At 38.8% G+C, this 19,565-nt stretch overlaps 2 protein-coding genes across 3 annotated transcripts in view; both read right to left on the bottom strand.

Annotated features, from left to right (window-relative positions):
- gatad2ab (GATA zinc finger domain containing 2Ab) overlaps positions 1-4,739 on the bottom strand; it is a 33,804-nt gene extending 29,065 nt beyond the window's left edge. Inside the window, exon 1 of the mRNA XM_054790320.1 lies at positions 4,589-4,739. The gene's annotated coding sequence lies outside the window, so the exon portion shown is untranslated. The remainder of the gene's footprint in view (positions 1-4,588) is intronic.
- Positions 4,740-5,574: 835 nt separating this feature from the next.
- mau2 (MAU2 sister chromatid cohesion factor) lies at positions 5,575-19,054 on the bottom strand. Of its 2 annotated transcripts, XM_054790772.1 has the most exons (19): positions 18,791-19,054; positions 18,411-18,494; positions 18,145-18,240; positions 15,146-15,240; positions 14,858-14,885; positions 13,621-13,776; positions 13,371-13,517; positions 13,208-13,298; positions 13,021-13,124; positions 12,841-12,918; positions 10,792-10,857; positions 10,614-10,697; positions 10,212-10,261; positions 8,184-8,261; positions 7,979-8,090; positions 7,069-7,159; positions 6,856-6,983; positions 6,684-6,775; positions 5,575-6,479 (listed from the first exon to the last, which is right to left on the bottom strand). In XM_054790772.1, exons 1-18 carry the CDS (start codon positions 19,022-19,024, stop codon positions 6,701-6,703), a joined length of 1,797 nt encoding a protein of 598 aa, XP_054646747.1. In that variant the 5' UTR covers positions 19,025-19,054; the 3' UTR covers positions 5,575-6,479; positions 6,684-6,700. The 2 variants fall into 2 exon arrangements, with proteins under 2 accessions (XP_054646747.1, XP_054646746.1); XM_054790771.1 differs by having other exon boundaries at positions 5,575-6,775.
- Positions 19,055-19,565: the final 511 nt, after the last annotated feature.

Below are 19,565 nucleotides of genomic sequence, written 5' to 3'. Positions count from 1 at the left end.
GTGGACCAGCTCTACACTCTCAGCATGGTCCTTCAGGGTGCATGGAAGTTTGTCCAACCACTCTACATGTGTTTTGTGGACTTTGAGAATGCATTCGACCGTGTTCCTTGAGGAATTCTGCGGGGAGTACTCCGGGGGTATGGGTTATCGGACCAGTTAATTCAGGCTGTTCGTTCCCTGTATGACCGGTGTCAGTGTTTGGTGCGCATATTCTAAATTGGGCCCTATGATTTCCGCGTTAATGAAATTGCGGACCGAATTGCAAAATTGGCCAATCAAAGCGAAATCTACTGTTAAAATGGGAATCTCGTAGAAATTGACACAATGTGAATGAAATGCTGTGATTATGAGTAGAGGGGGAACATTTGTGTGAGGCAGTACTTCCTCGGTGGACCTCTCAATCGTGGCAGAATCTCTTCACAAGCGCTAGCCCAAACGCTAGCAGAGCGTGAATGGAAGCAAGCAGGGTTAGCTTAGTTTAGCAGAGCATGCTAGCATGGCTGTGTATGTCGGACTAAGGCTGTATGAGTGTGTTTTACCGCTGGTTAATACATACGAACGTTTTACGATGCCCGCTGACGTAACGAGAGGCACGTTTATTCTTGTGCCCAGCTTAACAATCAGACATTCTGAACATACAACACACTTCCAGCCTCCAAAATAAGAGTGCTGTTTGGCACATGCTGTTTAATTGTGTAAACAAAATAAGGGTGTCATAAACAATATGTTACGTTAATAACGCAATTGGAATTGCATTGGTGATTATGTCTTCCTTAACCGCAAACATAGGTATTAGAATTTGCTGAAGACTTTGTGTGTGCAGAGGCTGACATCCCATTAGAAAAGTTAGCCAAGCTACATCCATTTCTGAAACACTGGGAAAAATTGCCCAATGATTTATTGCATCAGTAAATGTAAGGATTTTTGCATTTAATAAATAGATGGTTTATTTACTGTCACCAAAGTACACACTCTATGTTGGTGAAATAAGCAGTTTAGTATATTTAAAGAAAGTATTTTGTTATAGTTGTCAAATGAAATATCGACCAGTACTTGTGGGATATTTTGTTAGGTTTTTTCTCTCTCTTCTCTCTAAAGCTTGACCACGGAACAGATTACAGTGTTCCTTTGTTTATCGCGAGGGATAGGTTTCCAAAATAGCCCGCAATAAGTGAAATCCGGAAAGTAGCCAACTATATATTTGTACAATTATTATATTTGTTTTAAGCCTGTAAAACCACTCACATACACTTTATACACTTTTCTCAGACAGGCATTAACCTTTTATCACATTTCTCTCTTGTTTAAACACTTCAAGTTCAAATTTCATTTGAATTTTAATAAATAACTTACGAGATTGGACACGAGAAACTAAGTGACTCACGCATATTTCACTCCTCTGATCGTGGCTTGTCCTAGCGCCATTAGACTGTCGCATTTTTGTATCCTTGTTAAAAACATCTCCTCGTCGTTGTCCATGACCAGGAGATTAATTTACAGTATTCCAGGCGCCCTAGAGCCGCCTAACTTCTGCCTTCCATCAGTATGTATGATCGCTAGCAGCTGGTGATCATACAATAGGAAAGAGGCAGTCCTCCACGAAGGAGATTGATTGACAATGGTCTACAGTCAATCAGAACGCAGAACACAATGGGCGGGTTCTCTCTTAGCCAATCAGGAGTGCTGTGGCTCTATATTTACCGATACAAACCGGACACGTCTTTAACTGTCACGTGGGTATACCCTACTGGTAGCAGTAGTAAATACAACAACAGACACGTGCAACAGAGCAGCGATAGATCACTCTAATTCACCACAAGGTCACAGAACACAATGCGCGTTCATATGCTGTTAAAAAAATAAGTGCAAAATTGCACTTAAAAAAAATTCAAGAATCAGTGAACCCGCAAAAGGTGAACCGCGATGTAGCGAGGGAACGCTGCATTTCAATTTCTATTTTTTCCTCATTTTAAAAATAATTCCCGAATCCAAACAAACTGGAGGTGGGCCAGCTTGCAATCTTATACCATCCACTGTATAAGAGAAACGACTAAAAGAGCATCACATAACCACAGCTGTGAATTCTGGCTCAAGATAATGGCGGAGAAAACACTGACGAAACCAGAGTGCCATCCGTATTAACCCCACATACATATTAGAGTCAACACCCCAGTCAAAACCCACCAGGGTAAATAAAGAATGGGTCAGTCAACTCGGATTCCACTCTTACAGTAGGTCTTGCCTGAGGTCTGTGAACGAAACCAATGCAATTAATACTGTCATCGGTCTTGTGACACCACATCATAGGAAAAGTAGATAAACACTGTGTACATCAACTAAGATGGAGCGTCTAAAAATACAAGTACTCATACCCCGATGGTTTTTGTTGGGCCTTTAGTTTCACCAGCACTTCCTGTTAACCTTTAAAAGAAGACAAAGCACTCAAAGGCACAGCAACTTTTTTTAAGCATGTTCCATTATGGAAAAAAAAAAACATAATATCACGCTAACGGCTCACCATAGGACATTAGGATGGCAAAGAAACAACCGCTGAAAAATCACTATTGAGCCAATCTACTGTGTGCCTTTATAGAATGGGAAAGCATGGGAAATCAACCAAATCAATGGCAGCTAAAAACATTTTTAAGGACTTAAACAATTTCACCAAGACTTCTAAAAAGGTCGGGCATGGATCAAGGAAGACTGTGATATTTTGGTGAACGTCTGGATGAAGGTGCAGATTGAAATAAAACAACGCCGATTGTGTGGAACTGATTGTTGACGATAGCAATTGAGGCACAATGGCGTGCACACTGCTTGGCAGCAACCAGCAGAAGCACACTTAACTCTGCACTCGTCCGTCGTAATAGGTGCCATATATCCAACACAACAACGTAGCGCTAAAGTGGGACAGGAGAACACAAAGGTTAGCCCCACTAGCATAACATGAGCTACAGTGCTAACATTACCGTCACACTTTAACAGCAACACCATGCTAGGTTAACCTGTTTGCTCAACAAAATGATGAAGTTTATAGCTTCGCCGATGGCGGCTGACAAGGCTCCAGGCTTTATTTTAAGGTGTTACGAAGACTGTTTTCCATTTGAGAACCTCTTCTCTCAAAAGCGGAAAAGTGGACAGATTTTTCTGACATCTGGTGCTATAAACGGACTCGAGGGACACATAGTGCAATACTTACTGTTCATCTCTGAAATTCCCAATTTTTACACATTTCTTCAGACATATTCCGACATTTCACACATTGTGTGCATTGCTCCTGTGCCTAATTTGTTGGCGCTCCACCAAGTTCTAGTGTCAATTTGGACTTGGATTTAACTTTAATTCAAACAAACATTCTTACCAAAAACAGTTTCAAGCCTAATGCTGCAGTAAAAAAAAAAATCACGCAGGTCCGCTCACATCCATCTCAGGCTTTTCACATAAGAACCCCCCTCCCTCCTTCCTTCAGCAAATCCATACGCCATCATAAAATGCAAAGCGACATGTGCCCCCGTCACTAGCCTACTATGGAGGGTGCTCTCCTTGCCCTCAAGTGAAGGTAATACTGATTTCCGTGAGGAGTGTTGAATACAAGTAAAATGTGGTACTAAACATAAGATACATTAAATAGCGTCAATAACAAGACACTTGCATGCATGTAACCCATTTCAATTACTACAATCGATTGGCACTTAAAGAACAAAGTGATGATTCGTAGACAATACCTGTATAAAGACAACACGGTGGAGGCAAAAAAAAAAAGTGTCCACCATTACGCCTCCATAAAAGGCTTTTCACGGTTGAGCTAATCTGACAAAGTTTTAGGATCGATGGCTTTACGGAAGCAAAAATAACGCCACCTCCACTTACATGAAAAAACTGTTTATATTGGTAATATCGTCCCACGATGATGTGAAAAAGTAATGATGTTTAAATCAACTTTTGATAGTGCCAACTTTACTTAACAACATCAACAAGAAGAAGCCATCATGCTAACGTTCACTTGGTGGCTTTACTAACAACAACCTGCCCATCTGTCCGGTTGACTGTGGCTAACTAAGGCCACACTAGTCATTAACAACAAGCATTGTTTTATTTATTATTTTGAGTAAGAACATTAGTTTAGGCTGAAAACAGATCAATAAATGGCCACATAGCGATATAGGACAAGACAATGACCTCATCTAAAAGGGGGCTAGCTAACGAGCTAAGTTAGCGTGCTAATGATCTCATGCTAACTCTCTGGACACTTGCCTGCCCAGACAGACTCATTTTATTCACGCAGTCTGGCGTTAATTACTCACACAAAATATTGCATTTAATGTACTTTTACGGCACCCCTGTCGATATGAGGATTAAATGTACATAATAATTTACAAGTGGAGCATCCTAAATGAAGTTGTTGTTAATATTTTCGGTGTGAGTGTTTGTGTGTGTGCGTGTGTGTGTACACGCAAACTGTTACCTTGCATGATCAAGCTAGGCTAGCTGGCTAGCATTGCCGGAGAAAGTTGCCCGTGTCGCCGCGGTTAAATTGTAAATAAAAAGGTAGTATAAGTTGTTAAGGTGGATGAATTGCTGGACTTACGGAGACTAGCGGGTGCTCGGCCGAGTTCCCCAGTGACTCCCTGGTGTTTTATGTTGGTATTTTTGCTGGCTTCTGCGTTAGGAATATAAAAAAAAGAAAAATCCAGGGGAAGCCCTTCTCTTCTGTCCGCCACTGCCACTCTGCTTGCTAATATGTGCCACCACACAAGCGACGTCATGCTGCGTTCACGTTCACATAGGAAATGTTAGATTTCCAACCGTTGGCAGCAAAAAAATATTCCATTAATAGCGCCGAGCTCTTCTATGCAAGCAAATAAACATTTACCGTATTGACACGAATATGGGACGATTTTGAAAGGCATCTTTTTTTCGGGGAGGTCAGGGGGGTCATATTCGGTAGATTCCAATACAATTACCTGACTGCGCGCGAGTGCTTCATTGGTGACCCTATTTTAAATGAGCATCACATGTCTTAACTTTTCACTTTTTTTTCCAGTTACTGCGTTGCTGTGCTGCATCTCTCAGGTCACTGATGTGCGTGAGTGACAAGAAGAAACACTCAATTGTGTAGAAAGTTTAGGGTCAGGGTTATAATCTCGAGACCCCTGAATATAGAACGACCATTTTTAAAATACCTTTTTCTTTTTTGGTGAGAAAGGAAATTAGTGTAATATCTATTATATCTAATGCATAATTAATTCATATTACCTTTAGAATATGATTATACATATATTTATATATATATAAAAATATAATAAACTTGTGCAGAACATATAATACAAAAACACATTAACCAAAGATTGGCTAAAATTAAATTCTAATTAAATGTTCCTTTGCTGAACTATTAATGTTTCACTCATCTCAGACACAAGACCTATTCCAAGCTAAATCATAATGGAAATTAGAAGTATCAAAAAACACTGGTAATTGCAATGCAAAATATTTTTTGAGGTGGTATTGACAAGCAAGTATTTGATGGAAGCATCTAAGAAAAATGACACAAGCATTAGCAAAAACACCTTCATTATTTCATGTTTTTATTGGAAAATTATTGAAAACATCAGCATTAAAAACATAAGCATTGATAGCTGAACTAGTACTCAAGCTTAAACTGTGTCCGTAACAGTGTCTTAAATACCAAGCATTGAGATTATTCTACACCATTAGGGCTAAAAATACATGACACTTGCCTAAATTGGACTTTATAAAATGCCATGTACAATAAAAGGTTCGATGAGAGCCAAATTTGTACACAGAAACTGTCAAGAACACAATTGAGTAGAACTAACAGGGACAGATTTTAAAAATGTAAAAAAACAAAATCAACACAATTTGAAGGTTACCGTTAGCTGAAAAACACCTGAACTTGATTTGTGGAAATTAATACATAAAATTAATATATTATGAAAGGAAAAACAGTGGCATCATTGAAAAGCCAACACAATATTATAAAACTCAACGCAGACATCTGATCCATAATGAACACTGAACACTTTTTTTTTTAGAAATGCATCCACACTCCAAAAAATTTGCAAAAATGTGACATTTCAACTGATTATTGTGTGAAAAATATATTACAAGAGGTCTTTACTTCTCTAATATGGATTTTGTGCAAAAAATATCTACCAAGAATATCTTATTCGCAAACCCGGGTGAGAAACTAATGTACAAGGAGTCCACATCAGCAACTTCCATGCATGAAAACAAATGCATCCATACAAAACAAAACAAAACATAATGACAGCATGATGGTCAAATATTTAACAACAGATACAAAAATATCAACATGAATAATAAATTAATTTCTTCTACATCTTTACTACCCTCCTGTCTATCGCCTGGTTTTCCCTACAAATGGAAAAGAAAGCTGGCAATTGTAGAGGAAGGGTCTCAACGGTGGAAGTGGAGAAGGTCTCAGAGTCCAGCCCCAACTAGACGAACAACAGTAGTGGTAATTGTTTTACAGCAAATGCAAATGTGATAGCAGAGAACCAGGAAATAAAATCTAATTCAATCTGGACTAAAATTATGTGGATAGCAACTTCTTAGATGTCATTTGGTTGCATGTGATAATGTACCAGCTACACACGCGTGCATACACACACACACACACACACACAGTCACGCACACATACATAGTACAAAGTCCTCCTCATAGCAGGCTTGCCAGGCTGGTAGTGGGGCCGTTCTGGGCTTGGATCTGGACAGGAGGAGGGCCATCGGTCCACTACAACAACAAGGGAGGTACAGTAAATTTGAGTTGAAAGTAAAATGACCATTGAGAAAGATATGATCTTCTTAACGTACACTAATGAGGTTGTGCTCGGGGAGGCTGCAGGCTGCGATGTGGTCCTGCAGAAGCTGCTGGGAGAAGTTCTGGTGCATCTGGGCTGCTTCGTGGGCATCCATGGTGTTGCCAAGCGCCTTGTTCAAATCTAAGCGCACAGGGAATGGTCAACAGTGTTATGGCCTTCAAAACAATGATTATGTTATTCTAAAAATGAGGGACTATGGTCGAACCCTTTAACAGTGCAGAGGACCAAAGCTGCACGGACATATCGGGAATCTTGCTGGCGAGCTGCATGGCAGGTACAACCATGTTGTTGCTTTCCTACAACAAACACAGTATAGGACCATCACAGCATCATGTTAATGAGGTGCATAAATAAATATTTTACTAGCTTATCATAAGCCACAGTCAAACTCATGTCCACACCAGGGGTCTTCAACCATGGGAAGCTTTCAGGTGCATTGATAAAAAAAAAAAAAAACACATTCGTAAATAACTAATTGATAACTAATCAAATTTTATGTAAATGCATCCACCAGGTTCATACTGGTGGATGGTGAGTCTGTATTCATTTTGTGCCTTTAATTATATGTTGTTACTTTCTTAGTTTTACACAATACATAATAAATAAGACACATTTGATCGCTTACAATGTTCCACCCCCACCACACACACTCTGAACATCCAGCAGCAACACACCATTTTGTCATGACTACTACTTTGATCAAAAAAATATACTGAACCAAGTCAACGATCGACCTCGAGAAGCGTTTGTTTACTCTGCTTTAGCTGAAAGGTGTCACCCCAATGACGTCACTTCTGGAAATGAGGCTGAGCTGCGAGCTGCTTAGTCATGGCTGGCACCATGAACTAAAAATATAATTTTTGAGAACTTATCGTTCGCTTTAAAAAAAATGTAACAAAGTAAAACATAATGTCAAGGACCCTTTAAGGGCTAAGATGCCTGCAGAGTACAAAAAAATGTGTACATGTTGGCAGGTCTGCATTGTCCCTTTAACCTCCACAATAAGATACCATATCTCTCTTGACATGGTGGGAGAAATAAAACGTGTCACCTCATTATAAGTAGTACACAAGCATTCAAACATCCATAAGAACTGATGAGTCATTTGGTCTTACTCTGTGGTTGCCCAGTACGTAGAAGATGTGGCCCAGCAGAACAAGCGAGCAGGCGGTCAGTCTGTTCAGGTCCTCGGCATTGGACATCTTCAGGGTTTCTCTCAAGAAGCGTCTACAGAATTAAACAGCACAAATGTAAAAAATTTGCATGTGACAGGTTGCTTTTTTATGAGACAAACAGTCTAAAAAAAGAAAAACATCCTACTTTGCCTCATTGTAGCGGCCTTGGAAGAAGGAAAGCAGTCCCCGGATGTAAAAGGCAGCGGCGCGGAGGCAGTGTGAGCTGGACAATGACCAACATGTTATTTAAATTCCTCCAAATGGCTTTTTAATGAAAAATATTATAGTCAACGAGACAACATTGTTGCAAAATCTACAGAAGAGCTGGGTGAAACTTGAAAAAATAATGCTTACAGTGAATAGTGACATTTTCGAGTAGGTATTGTGTATTCAGCAAGCTGACGTGTCAATAAGAGGGATACTTCTGATATTGGCCTATTTTTAATGCAGGGGTGTCCAAACTTTTTCCACGAGGGCCACATACTGAAAAGTCAAAAGATGCAGGCAGTCACTTTGATATTTGTACCGTCGTCCTTTGCCACTTCGCAGTTAAAATTTCGCAGCTTCACGCTCATGGTTTTTCAAAAACATATTAAGTTAATAAACCATGCTGTTTCGTTGTTGAATATGTCTATTATTACTAAAAAAATATATGCATATTGAAGCACATTATATATATTTTTTTATATATCATAAAATGGCTACATTACAAATCTAATTTCACAGCTTCACTCTAGTGAGGTTTTTCCAAACGTGTTAATAAATCATGCTGTTTTTTTGTTGAATATGTCTGTTGCTAAAAAAATATTCATATTGAAGCAGATGTTACTTTTTTTGGGCCTAAATTAAGCATTTTCAAGCATAAAAATGGCTAAATGAACTAAAAGACAAATATCAGCAATTAGGAAGATGCATTCCAATTATGAATATAGCACTCTACATTAGTGTCTAGGTGTCAGCAATTGTTCGGTGAGACAAACACCAGACTTGATTGCCGGAACAAAAGGTCTTTTATTGCAGGTTTAAGTTCTCTCACAGTTATCCCACACAGCCCGAACACATTTAACGCAACACACGAGGGACGAGGGCGAGCTTTATTTATGTCTTAAATTGCTTACTTTCTCTGATTATATAGTAGATACTATATTGGGTAATATGAATGTACAGGTGACTATACGGGTGTTAGTTCATGACTGGAGGGCTCTAATAGTGTTAAAAACTGTATTTAGAAGATGGTATGCAAGTTTACGGATTGCTGTATGTACATTTTTGTATTTTGTAAGCAGGTTAAACGAAACATACATTATAATTAAAGACAAAGCTTTGTGATTTGTCAACAGTGTCAACATTCAAGACTTTTCCCTTGACATAGTGGCCTTAAGCTCTATTTTCCACATTTTCTGTTTAATTGTGTGCTGTGGCTCAATAAAAAATATGATGTAGGCAGCCAATGGCCTCCAGACCACAGTTTGGATACTCCTGGTCGAAATGAAAAATGAACAAACGTGTCCTCCAAAAAACATTGGTTTATAACTGTTAAGCATCAATGCACTGACTGCTTATCAATATATGAGTTATTGAATGATTTGCATTTGACATAAAAAGTGGACATGTGTTGCTTTTGTTCCTCAAATCATGCAACTTGTTAGTGTGGTGCGCTGCCAGTGTCACTGCTACGGTTACTACTACGACAGCAACAACTACTACAAGGTAGGGAAGTGACGCAATCATTTTCGGATGACAAGAACTTTCGCCTACACCTGTGAGTACCATTACCCAAGTCTCACATGGCAAAACAGGCTTTTTGATGACGTATAGCACATGTGTCAAACTCGTGCCATGGAGGGCCAAGACACTGCAGGTTTTCTCTGCAACCACTTTCTCCAGCAAGTGATTTACTGATGAGCTCCTTCCCTCAAATTGAAGGAGGTGTTGATCATTAAAATCACCTGCTTTAGTGACCAGCTGGAAAGAAAACCTGCAGTGTCTTGGCAATCCATGGCACGAGTGTGACACCCCTGCCGTATAAGTTGGATTTATGTAACCTAACTGTTCAGTTGCTTGGATACCCCTGTTTTAATGGATACATTAAAGTACAACATTAGAAACATATTGATGTATAGCCTGATAATAGTGGCTGAAATACCATTTACAAAGCGCCATATGGTCTTACCTCACTGGGAAGTTATGGTCTGGGTTTATTCTCTCTAGGAGACTGTACAACTGCAGGAAAATATAGGTAAATAGGTAAATATAAATGTTGTGCAACATCAGCTTTATTAAATGGTGGTTTTCACTAATATTTACTAGGATAACCTCTAGTGTGGATTGTTTTACTTCAATGAACCCTTACACTTTTGTAATAGTTTGCTTGTTATTAGCGCTCTCTAGTGGGCAAGTTATTAAATACAGCCTACTGTTCAGCCCTCAAGACTGCCTCCCATGGTGAAAACCACTGCTAAATAACATCTGAAATCTGTTGCTTTACTCATAAGGAGGAATTTCATACTACTTTCATACATAAAAAAAAAATATCTAAAACACAAAAAAATTACAAACAGCATCCCTGTCTGACCTCTTGATGTCGGTTTCCTTCCCTAATGTAGACACTGGCCAAGTTGGTGACAATGTAAGTCCATAGCTCCTGGTGTGTGGTGAGCTGCAACATATCAGAAATTGAACATTTGAGTTAGCAGGAGTGAACGCCGCAGAGGAGATGGGAAAAGGATGCAGCAAAATAGACATGTGCTCACCCGCAAGGCTGTGGTAAACTGCGCCTCCGCGTTATCCATACAGTTGACTGAGATACAGTAAAGGCCCTGTAAACCAGAGGAAACATACAATCAAATGTGGACACTATTAAATGAAAAGGTTACACTTGTTAGCCTTTGGTCCCAAAAGGGAACATCCTTATAAAAGGAAATAAAATGGTACCTATATTTTGTTCCTTTCACATCAGATATATTCAACAACTGATTTAACCATAGGCATATAATTTTTATTATTGATTTTAAAAGATATTTTATGTCCTTTGTCATTTTTTAACCCCGGAATTTTTACAATGGGGGGAAAAAATTGTAATATTTTCATAAAATTAGGTGCAAAGTGGAATATGGTTATGTTTGTTAGGTCCCGATCCGATATTGATATTGGTTATAGGACCGATATTAGCAGTAACAAAAAAAAAAAGACTTTGATTACATCAGATTGCATCTAAAATCTCTGATATTGACACTCTGATAGAAGTAGTCGATTCCAGACTCCGCGCCCACACATCTATCTAGCAGTGGCCGAGTAGAACCCACATGATCACAACAACATTGTGAACAACATTGTCTTCACAGATTAGCAAGGAGTAGGTGCGATTTTGGCCGTGTGTATTTTTCACTCAAGTCCAAAAGTTGCAGCCGAGTACACAACTTTGTTATGCACAAGTGTCCCGATGCCGCACAGAACCGAAGAAGTTTAATATGCCCAAAATCATTGTGCATTTGGAGCAGCATCATATGGGAAACTCCCAAGGGAAGAGAAGAAGTCATTAGCTACAACTGAAAAGATGACCAGACCAGCCCCTGTTGGTGGTGAGTAAAGCTAGGTTTAAACGCTTAATTCAGCACCTCGAACCTCGCGACATTATGCCTAGCCGCCACTACATTGTGGATAAAACTATACCGCAGATGCATACAGAAGCAAATGGGTCATTTTTTCTCATTTTCATATTTTTTTTTAATTTAACCTTTATTTCTCCTGGTAAGGCAATTGAGAACTGATTCTCATTTGCAATTCCGACCTGATACATACTGTTGCTGATTACTGTTCTCTGAGTAATATCACTTGACCAAGGCTTTCCTAAAATTTCACACTACAAAATAAGTAATAAAACGTATGAATGATTCGTGCTGACAGCGGATTGTTATCGGTATTGGCCAATATTCAAGGCAGTATCAGTATCGTATTGGAAGAGAAAAAGTTGTATCAGGACACCCCTAATGTTGATGAGGTTATTACACCCATGACTCCTGGCCAACAACTGGCAACTACGTTGATTTTGACGCATTACTATTCCTAGAGCAAACAACTTTATTAAGAAAACATTTTTCATTTAGGTCCCAAAACGGTCTCCCCTCATATAAAAATATATATAAATAAGTCTACTAAAAGCTTAATATACAAGATACATATCTCAGCTTTGGTAATATAAGTGAAAAAGTGTATTATTAGTAAGTTTGGCCTGTGCTTTTTTGCTTAAATCACCTTTCTAAATTTTCTTTTTTATAATATTATGAACTTTATTCCCATATTGTAACTTTTTCCCCAACCTAATTATCCAAAAATTACTTTATTAATTATCCAAATAACTTTATTTTGTTCTGTTTCTCATGACGACATGAAAAATAAAGTTTTTTTCTTTAATATTTCAACATCATTATACTAAAATTGTCATTTTTCCTCATCATGTTTTGTTATTCTTGTAACATTACGATTTTTAATCACTCAATATTTTGACTTTATTCTTGCAAAATTACTGTAGACTTTTCCATCTTTGCTGTTTTTTTCTTTGTCTTGTTTTACTGTTAAATTACATAATTAAAATGTGCCGTGGGCCAATAACAGCCCCCAGGCTGACCATCCATATTACAAATTTATTAGAAAAGCATTATGTAAGGACTACATAATTTGCTCAGTCTGTTCTTTTAAACCACTATTGGTAACATCTGCTAGCCAGTTGTGGCGTTCTTCTTCTTTTTGGTTGAAAAAAAAAGCAGAAGAGGGACAGCACCTTTGAGGTAGAAAATACTCACTAATAACGTATGGAGCTGAGCAGCATGGTTGGTGAATAACCTGGGAGACTGTTGGCAAAGCTGACACACCTGTGAGATCTGGATGGAGAGAATGTGCATGAGTGTGAATTATTGTGCGTTCACTTTGCGCCAACCCTCAACAAATTACCACAACAAGCAAGGACAAGAGTAACCAAATACCTCCTGTAATGCAGTGGCCTTGTGGCCTGTGACAAGCCTGCACATGATTATGTGCTCCAGTAGAATGACTTGAAAGGTAGAAAGGATCGGGCTGCAGTCCAACACTGCAAAAATCCAAAGATGCACCAATGTAGTGAGGGAGGGCGTTGTCATGTAATTGTTTGGAGAAAAGATGGGGAACACTCACTTTTTAGTTTCTCTAGTTGCATTAGAGCCTTGTCTGTGTACTTCTGTGCTTTCTCCAGGTAACCTGCTTGCATCGAGTGCATCACTGTCACCTGTAAAAAGATAGATCAAAACGCTCGGTTCATTGCTCAACATGGTGAAAAATAAAAGAAACAAAGACTTACCAGATATACAAGAACACACATGTGCTCCTTAGGGAGCCAGTGAAAGAGGTCAGCTGGGTTACTTGGCAGAATCTCATCGTCATGGAGTGTAGAAATGGTCTGGATGCACTGCTGCAGCTGCTTCAGACATGGCTTGACACTCTTTACCTGAGGGAACACGGACATAGATTCTATCAACACATCCCCCCATCAGCCAACCATCTAATCAATCTAGCAACATGTCTCAGCTCTGCCAGACTGAACCTCCCACCTGTCCAGCATCCAGGTAGTGTGTGACCTGCAGGACCAAGAAGAAGACCCTCAGGGACTCCTTCTGGATGGGGTTTCCCTGCCAGTTCTCTACAATGGTTCCGCAGAGCGTGAGCAGGGGATGCACCTCCCCTAGCTTCCTCTCCATTAGCAGCAGCTATAACGGAATATGGTCATAAAAATTACAGAATTAATTAATTACATTGTGTGTGTGTGTGTATATATATATATATATATATATATATATACATACATATATATACACACATATATACATATATATATATATACACATACACACACACACACATATATACAATTTTATTTTTTTTTAAGTTTGGTGAACTGGAGTATCTACAAGTATGCAACTAATATGAACTGGAAAACACTGGTCTTTACCTAATCCCATTTCAAGTATGACTCTACAAAAACGTATTTTACACTCGTTTTTCTAAAGCTGCGATCAAGAGTTCCAAATAATTGCCATCTGGAGACACTTCACTAACTTTGCTTTACTAAACTAAATTTGTTTTTCAAGACAGTTTTGTCACATATACTGGCATAGTCAACATAAAGGACCATTTTAATCCGAAATGTACTTGCAGTTGGAATACTATGAGGCTTCAAAAGTTTTATGTTTGTGACTGGTCTAACATTAGTGTTGTGTGCGCCTGCAGTTATAATTGTATCCAGGAATGCTGTGTATTCGTCGAATCGCAGCAAAATAGGCTTTCTAATGATGTACAACACACAACAGCACATAAATAGGGTGCAAAAATATAATATAAATATAATTTATAAATAATTTTATAATATAATTTTTTTTGGATTTAATATTCTGAGAAGAAATGTACTTTTCATGACAAAAAGGAAGGAATTTTATGATATTAAAGTTGTAGTTTTCTAAGAAGAGTTCAAATTTGAGAATAAAAGTTATTTAATAAAAATAAAAGTTTGAATGTTACAATAAAAAGTGTTATTTAATTTCATGATATGAAGATGAAAATAGTAAAACTTGGAAATAGTAAACTTGTAATATTATGACAAGAACAAAAAGACAATTTTCCAGAAAGTCAAAATTGTACAAAAACAGAAGAGGAAATGTAATGATTGATGAGACTAAAGTCATAACTGGAAGTTAAAATATTACAAGAAAAATCATTTATTTTCATTGTGGCCCCATTGCACCTTAGTGGGTAATTATATAACATAAGTTGACAAATACAAGTTTGACTCACCATTCCTTTACTGAGGAGAAACAACGCCCTTGAAGAGACAAAAGCATGAAGTCAGCATTTCTTACAAATCAGTCAATATGTACACAGACATAATTAAATGGTACCATGCCATCACATACTTCAGAAAAATCAATATGTGCTCAGGATAGAAGGTTATACATTTACAATGTGAAGCAAACAAAAGAGTTACATTAAAAATTTTTCCGCCCCGCTGAGAGATGTTTGAAAGCCTTGAAAACAAAAACAGAAGTGTGAGATTCTAATTCCAAAAGCTGAGATGACATGTACCTGGTGTATTCTGAGCCCACAACGCGGGCGTACTCTGCTCCCACACCCAGCAGGTCGCATGCCGACACCAAGTCTTTCTCCAGCGTGTGAAGTTGCTGTAAAACAAGACAACGCCTTTTAGTATTAAGCAGTGGTTGTCATGGCAACTGTAGCCTGCCCCAAAGTTGTAGGAAGCATCAACTTTGGCAAATTCACTCATGTTTTAAAGCAGATATTGGGATGACAGGGTTGAATGCCTCACAAGTCATTCACAAAGAAGCCATAGTCCCAACACAGCAGCGGACCAACTGTCTGGCACCAGTTAACATGGACCAGGCAAGGAGGCCCTGTGGCCCCTGGGGGTTTTGGTGGTGCTTCCTGCACTGTGGCACTCGTCGGCCCCCTGTCAGCGGCTTTCACGGGCCACTGAACAAGCTGAATGATAGAAACCACTCAGATTGCTTTGTTTACCCACCAGACCTCTGGTTTTAATTTTTGAATGAACTCTACAAACTACCGCCACCTGCTGGCCACTGACTGCAGCCTTAGCAGGTTTGACTTGTAATTTATGTTGCATTTGGTGGCCTAACAAGATGGAATTTTACAATTAAAAGTAAATGGTATAAGAACAAAGTTGAAATATTATAATATATTATAATATAATATCACAACATAGTAGTTATTGTGAGGTTAATGTCATTACAATAATATTTTTTGCTATTTTACAAGAATAAACATAATTTTAGGATTTAAAAAAATTTATACATTTTACAAGAATGCAATGCTGAAATATTACAGGAAAAATGTTTTAGGAAGGTTCCAAGAGAAGAGAAGGGTTCTAAGTTAGGGTTTGAACCTCCGTTTGGACAGGAAGTTTGCATGTTCTTCTTGTACGTGTGTGCGTTTTCTACGGGTACTCTGGCCTCCTCAAACATTCCAAAAACATGCACGTTTGGTTAATTGGAGACTGAATTGTCACAGGTGTGAATGGTTGTCCCTGTGATTGGCTGGCGACCAGTCCATGGTGTACCCCGCTTCTCATCCAAAATCAGCTGGAATAGGTTCCAGCTGACCTGTAACCCGAATGAGTTACATGGTTATGTGGTAAATAAATGATTGTAATTTAGTAGTATGAGACAAAAAGTCCCAATTCCACCCCTTTGCCCTTATTTTAGCCCTTACCCCTAGGTTTTACACGTCCAAGAAAATCAAGTGGTGTCCCAATTCTCCTTAAATCAAGGGGTAAGGGGTATGTGATAATGGGTGTACAGCCCTAGAAACCAAGTGTGGAAGTGAAGGAGTAGGCGGAATTTACTCGAATACCACACTCCGGCGGCAGAGCAGCAACTGAAAGCAGCATATAAATGTAAGTAATTAAGCATAATTATTGATTATTGACAGAAACGTCACTCATGTATTATTAGATATTCAATATTTGCTACTCCACGTAAATATTCGCCATTATTGAATTGTTGGTTGTCGCTAGTCATAACTAGCCGGCTAACACCGATATCTACCTTCACTGCAATCTACTGCATTTCATAAATGATTAGACAATCATTAGATAGCGACCACATTAGCCTGTTACTTGCAAGTTGTATTTTAAAATCACTCGCTATCTTGCTAGCGAGAGGAATCCACATTACTGAACTGTACTGTGATGTTCGTGTTTTATGTCAGCTATGTAATCACTCGTCACACAGCATATCGTAGTGAAGTCTGTTTGCTGTAAATTATAGCCACACTAGTCGACCAACAATTCTCATGGTGCGCTATGTGTATTGTATTCAGCATACAATATGGATGGTCAGGAAGTGAGCTAAATACAACATGTACACAGCATGCCCATACGTAGACAGCACACCACATTATCAAAGTTGGCCCAACTTTTGGAATCCAACATTGTCCCATCTACTTTTTCTACCATCACGCTGTAACAGTTGAACTCCATCAATCACGCATGTGTGACATTCCTGCAGGAGATGCTGAGCCAACTGAAGTCAGCCCTCTGCTACACCACACAGAACTCCAGGACCCTTCAAAAGCTGCAATCCCAGTACGGAAAAGTACAATGCAACAAAATGCCATTGTGGACTTTCTTACAAAACAATCTGAGAGAGAACATCAATGACAGGAGGAGAGTGGGGCCAAAACAGTGAGGTTTTTAAAACTTGAAATAATAGTTGATAAGGTTTATACATTTGTTGATGTTCATAAAGTTTGTTATAATGTTATTTCTATTTCATATGTATATTTTATACTTTTTCTATTTTTAAAATGTTGTTACAGTGCTGGTTATAAGCTGTCATTTATTACAGTTTGTTGTTGTTTTGCAATAAACGTCACAGTTTGTACAAATGTGTGCCTATTTTTTTTTTAAAACAGGTGTTCTGAAGTAGGCTATTATAACATGGAAATAATATAGAAATGAATGCACCTTATTTTATGGTAGGAAACATTTATTATGAACAATTTAAGTGTCTCATCTTCCTATGTCACAGCCAGCAAGCGGTGAAGGGTGACGGCATAATGACAATCAAGTGGTGTCACATTTCTTAGTGGCTTCTTCCCCTTGGCCATCGGTTTTAAGGAGTAGAATTGGGATTCAGCCTTAACATCACACCTGAACTAGATGCAGGTGTAGTTAACAGGTGCTAGCACTGTAATTACTATTTACAATGACTGATACCAACATGTGTCGCAGTCGGCCTCATTACCACGAGACATGACATGCACCTGTAAAGGTGGAGTTTGAAGATAATGTAAGTGCGGAGTTGGGACAGAATGCTTTTGGAGTGGATTTAAAATGCGTAAACGCCTTATCCCTAACAGAAACCTCTGCAGTTGAGTAAATAACCGTCCCAGGCCACCATATGAGTGAATGCGATGTGGCGTTTCCGGGGCTGAGAGAGGTAAAATGGCTTTACAGGTTTTACTATTTGGAAAAGGGAAGCTGCGGCCACTTTTTTTCATACAATATATTCCCCATAATATGACAATTACAATAGTGTAATACATACCGCCAGCTGGAACAACAGCCTGCAGTGCCAGTAGGGTGTTTGTTGAGAAATCTGGATGGCCTTGCGCAAAAGGGGCTTTGCAGAGTCCACCAAATTCTGAAAATAGATGCATAGTGTTAATATATTCATGTGCCTGAATAGGGTGGTTATGCAAAGTAAATATGACTTAACATTATTATTGCTGGCTCATGAATGCACGGATATGGCATTGAAAATATTCATTTACCTCAAATTAACAAGATACAACATGGATACAACAATATTACCTGTTGGCAGAAGAGTTCAGATAAAATGCTTGCAGCCTCAAACTTGACATCTTCAAACTGGGGGACTTGCTGGGAAATAAACCACTGCAAAACAGTAAACACAAAATGTTGTTAGTGTCATAATTTACATTGTTGGTGTTCTCTATGTTACAGAATCATTTAGAAACCCTAAGAATGGAAGCGGCCGAGTACGGATGAACGTTTCATTATACAGCTGTGCAGATGAAACAGCAAATGGTAGCGTTATAGTAATTCCTAATATGGTCATTGAATAGTTTCCCAATAGTCTTCGATGGTTCGTTGTTTCCCAGCCTGTGGCCTATACCCGCCGGCTCCGCAGCTGCATCCCCGCGCTTTCCTAGCTCATTAACCCCGCTCACCGCCTTCTCCAGGTGGCTCCGGGCCAGCTCGCTGTTCTTGGTGTGGTGGTAGAGAACCGAGCCCAGTTGGAGATGCGTACGGGCCTCAATCCTCTGTGGCGGCTTAAACTGAAACACGGCCTGCAGACAATGCACGCATAGGCGTATTTTGGGAGGGCTAGAGGTTCGGAAATGCTCCGCGAAGCCAAGTAGGGCGAGGTACCAGCGCTCCGGGGCTTCTACGTTTGACGCCATTTTCCCCGACAACAACAAGTTTTTCAGCGCTCAGGCCAGGCTGCAGGGTTGCCAGGTGCGGTCACGAAACCCCCTCCACAGTCGAATTCACCCCCATTGGTTTATCTTATTTCATTTTAATGTACATCTTTTGTCAAATTACTTACTATTTTGTTATATATTACATTATATATCAGCGATGTTTCAGGACATGAATGTATGTAATTTTTTACTGCTTTTACGAGAATTGTAATTTTCTGATAACAAAACTGCAATACTAGGAGAAAAAATTTAAAAAACTAAATCACAACTTCACAAGAATAAAGTCGTTCTTTTTATGAGACTAAAACTGTAAAGTTGCAATTTCACAGGAAGTAAGATATATATTGTATTAATGTAACGTTAATGACAAAATTTTGTAATATTATGGAAAAAAGAGGGAAAAAAAATAATTTCCCCAAAAATATAAATACATACAAATAAATAAATAAATACAAATAAAAACAATTTAGAATAAAGTTGCAGTATTACAAGAGCATGAAGTCACAATATTACCAGTGTG

The sequence above is a fragment of the Dunckerocampus dactyliophorus genome, chromosome 10, assembly GCF_027744805.1.
Source record: "Dunckerocampus dactyliophorus isolate RoL2022-P2 chromosome 10, RoL_Ddac_1.1, whole genome shotgun sequence".
NCBI classification, from domain to species: Eukaryota; Metazoa; Chordata; class Actinopteri; order Syngnathiformes; family Syngnathidae; genus Dunckerocampus; species Dunckerocampus dactyliophorus.
The sequence above is the reverse complement of the archived record's forward strand: the minus strand, read 5'-3'. Positions and strand labels throughout refer to the sequence as shown.

Excerpts from the sequence above, each read along its gene's own strand:
- mau2 (XM_054790771.1), bottom strand. The coding sequence starts at position 19,024 with ATGGCGTCAAACGTAGAAGCCCCGGAGCGCTGGTACCTCGCCCTACTT. Across the intron at positions 14,886-15,145 it reads GTGGGCTCAGAATACACCAG|GGCGTTGTTTCTCCTCAGTA; the intron begins GTACATGTCATC and ends TGTCTCTTCAAG. Across the intron at positions 8,091-8,183 it reads GGCCGCTACAATGAGGCAAA|ACGCTTCTTGAGAGAAACCC; the intron begins GTAGGATGTTTT and ends TTAATTCTGTAG.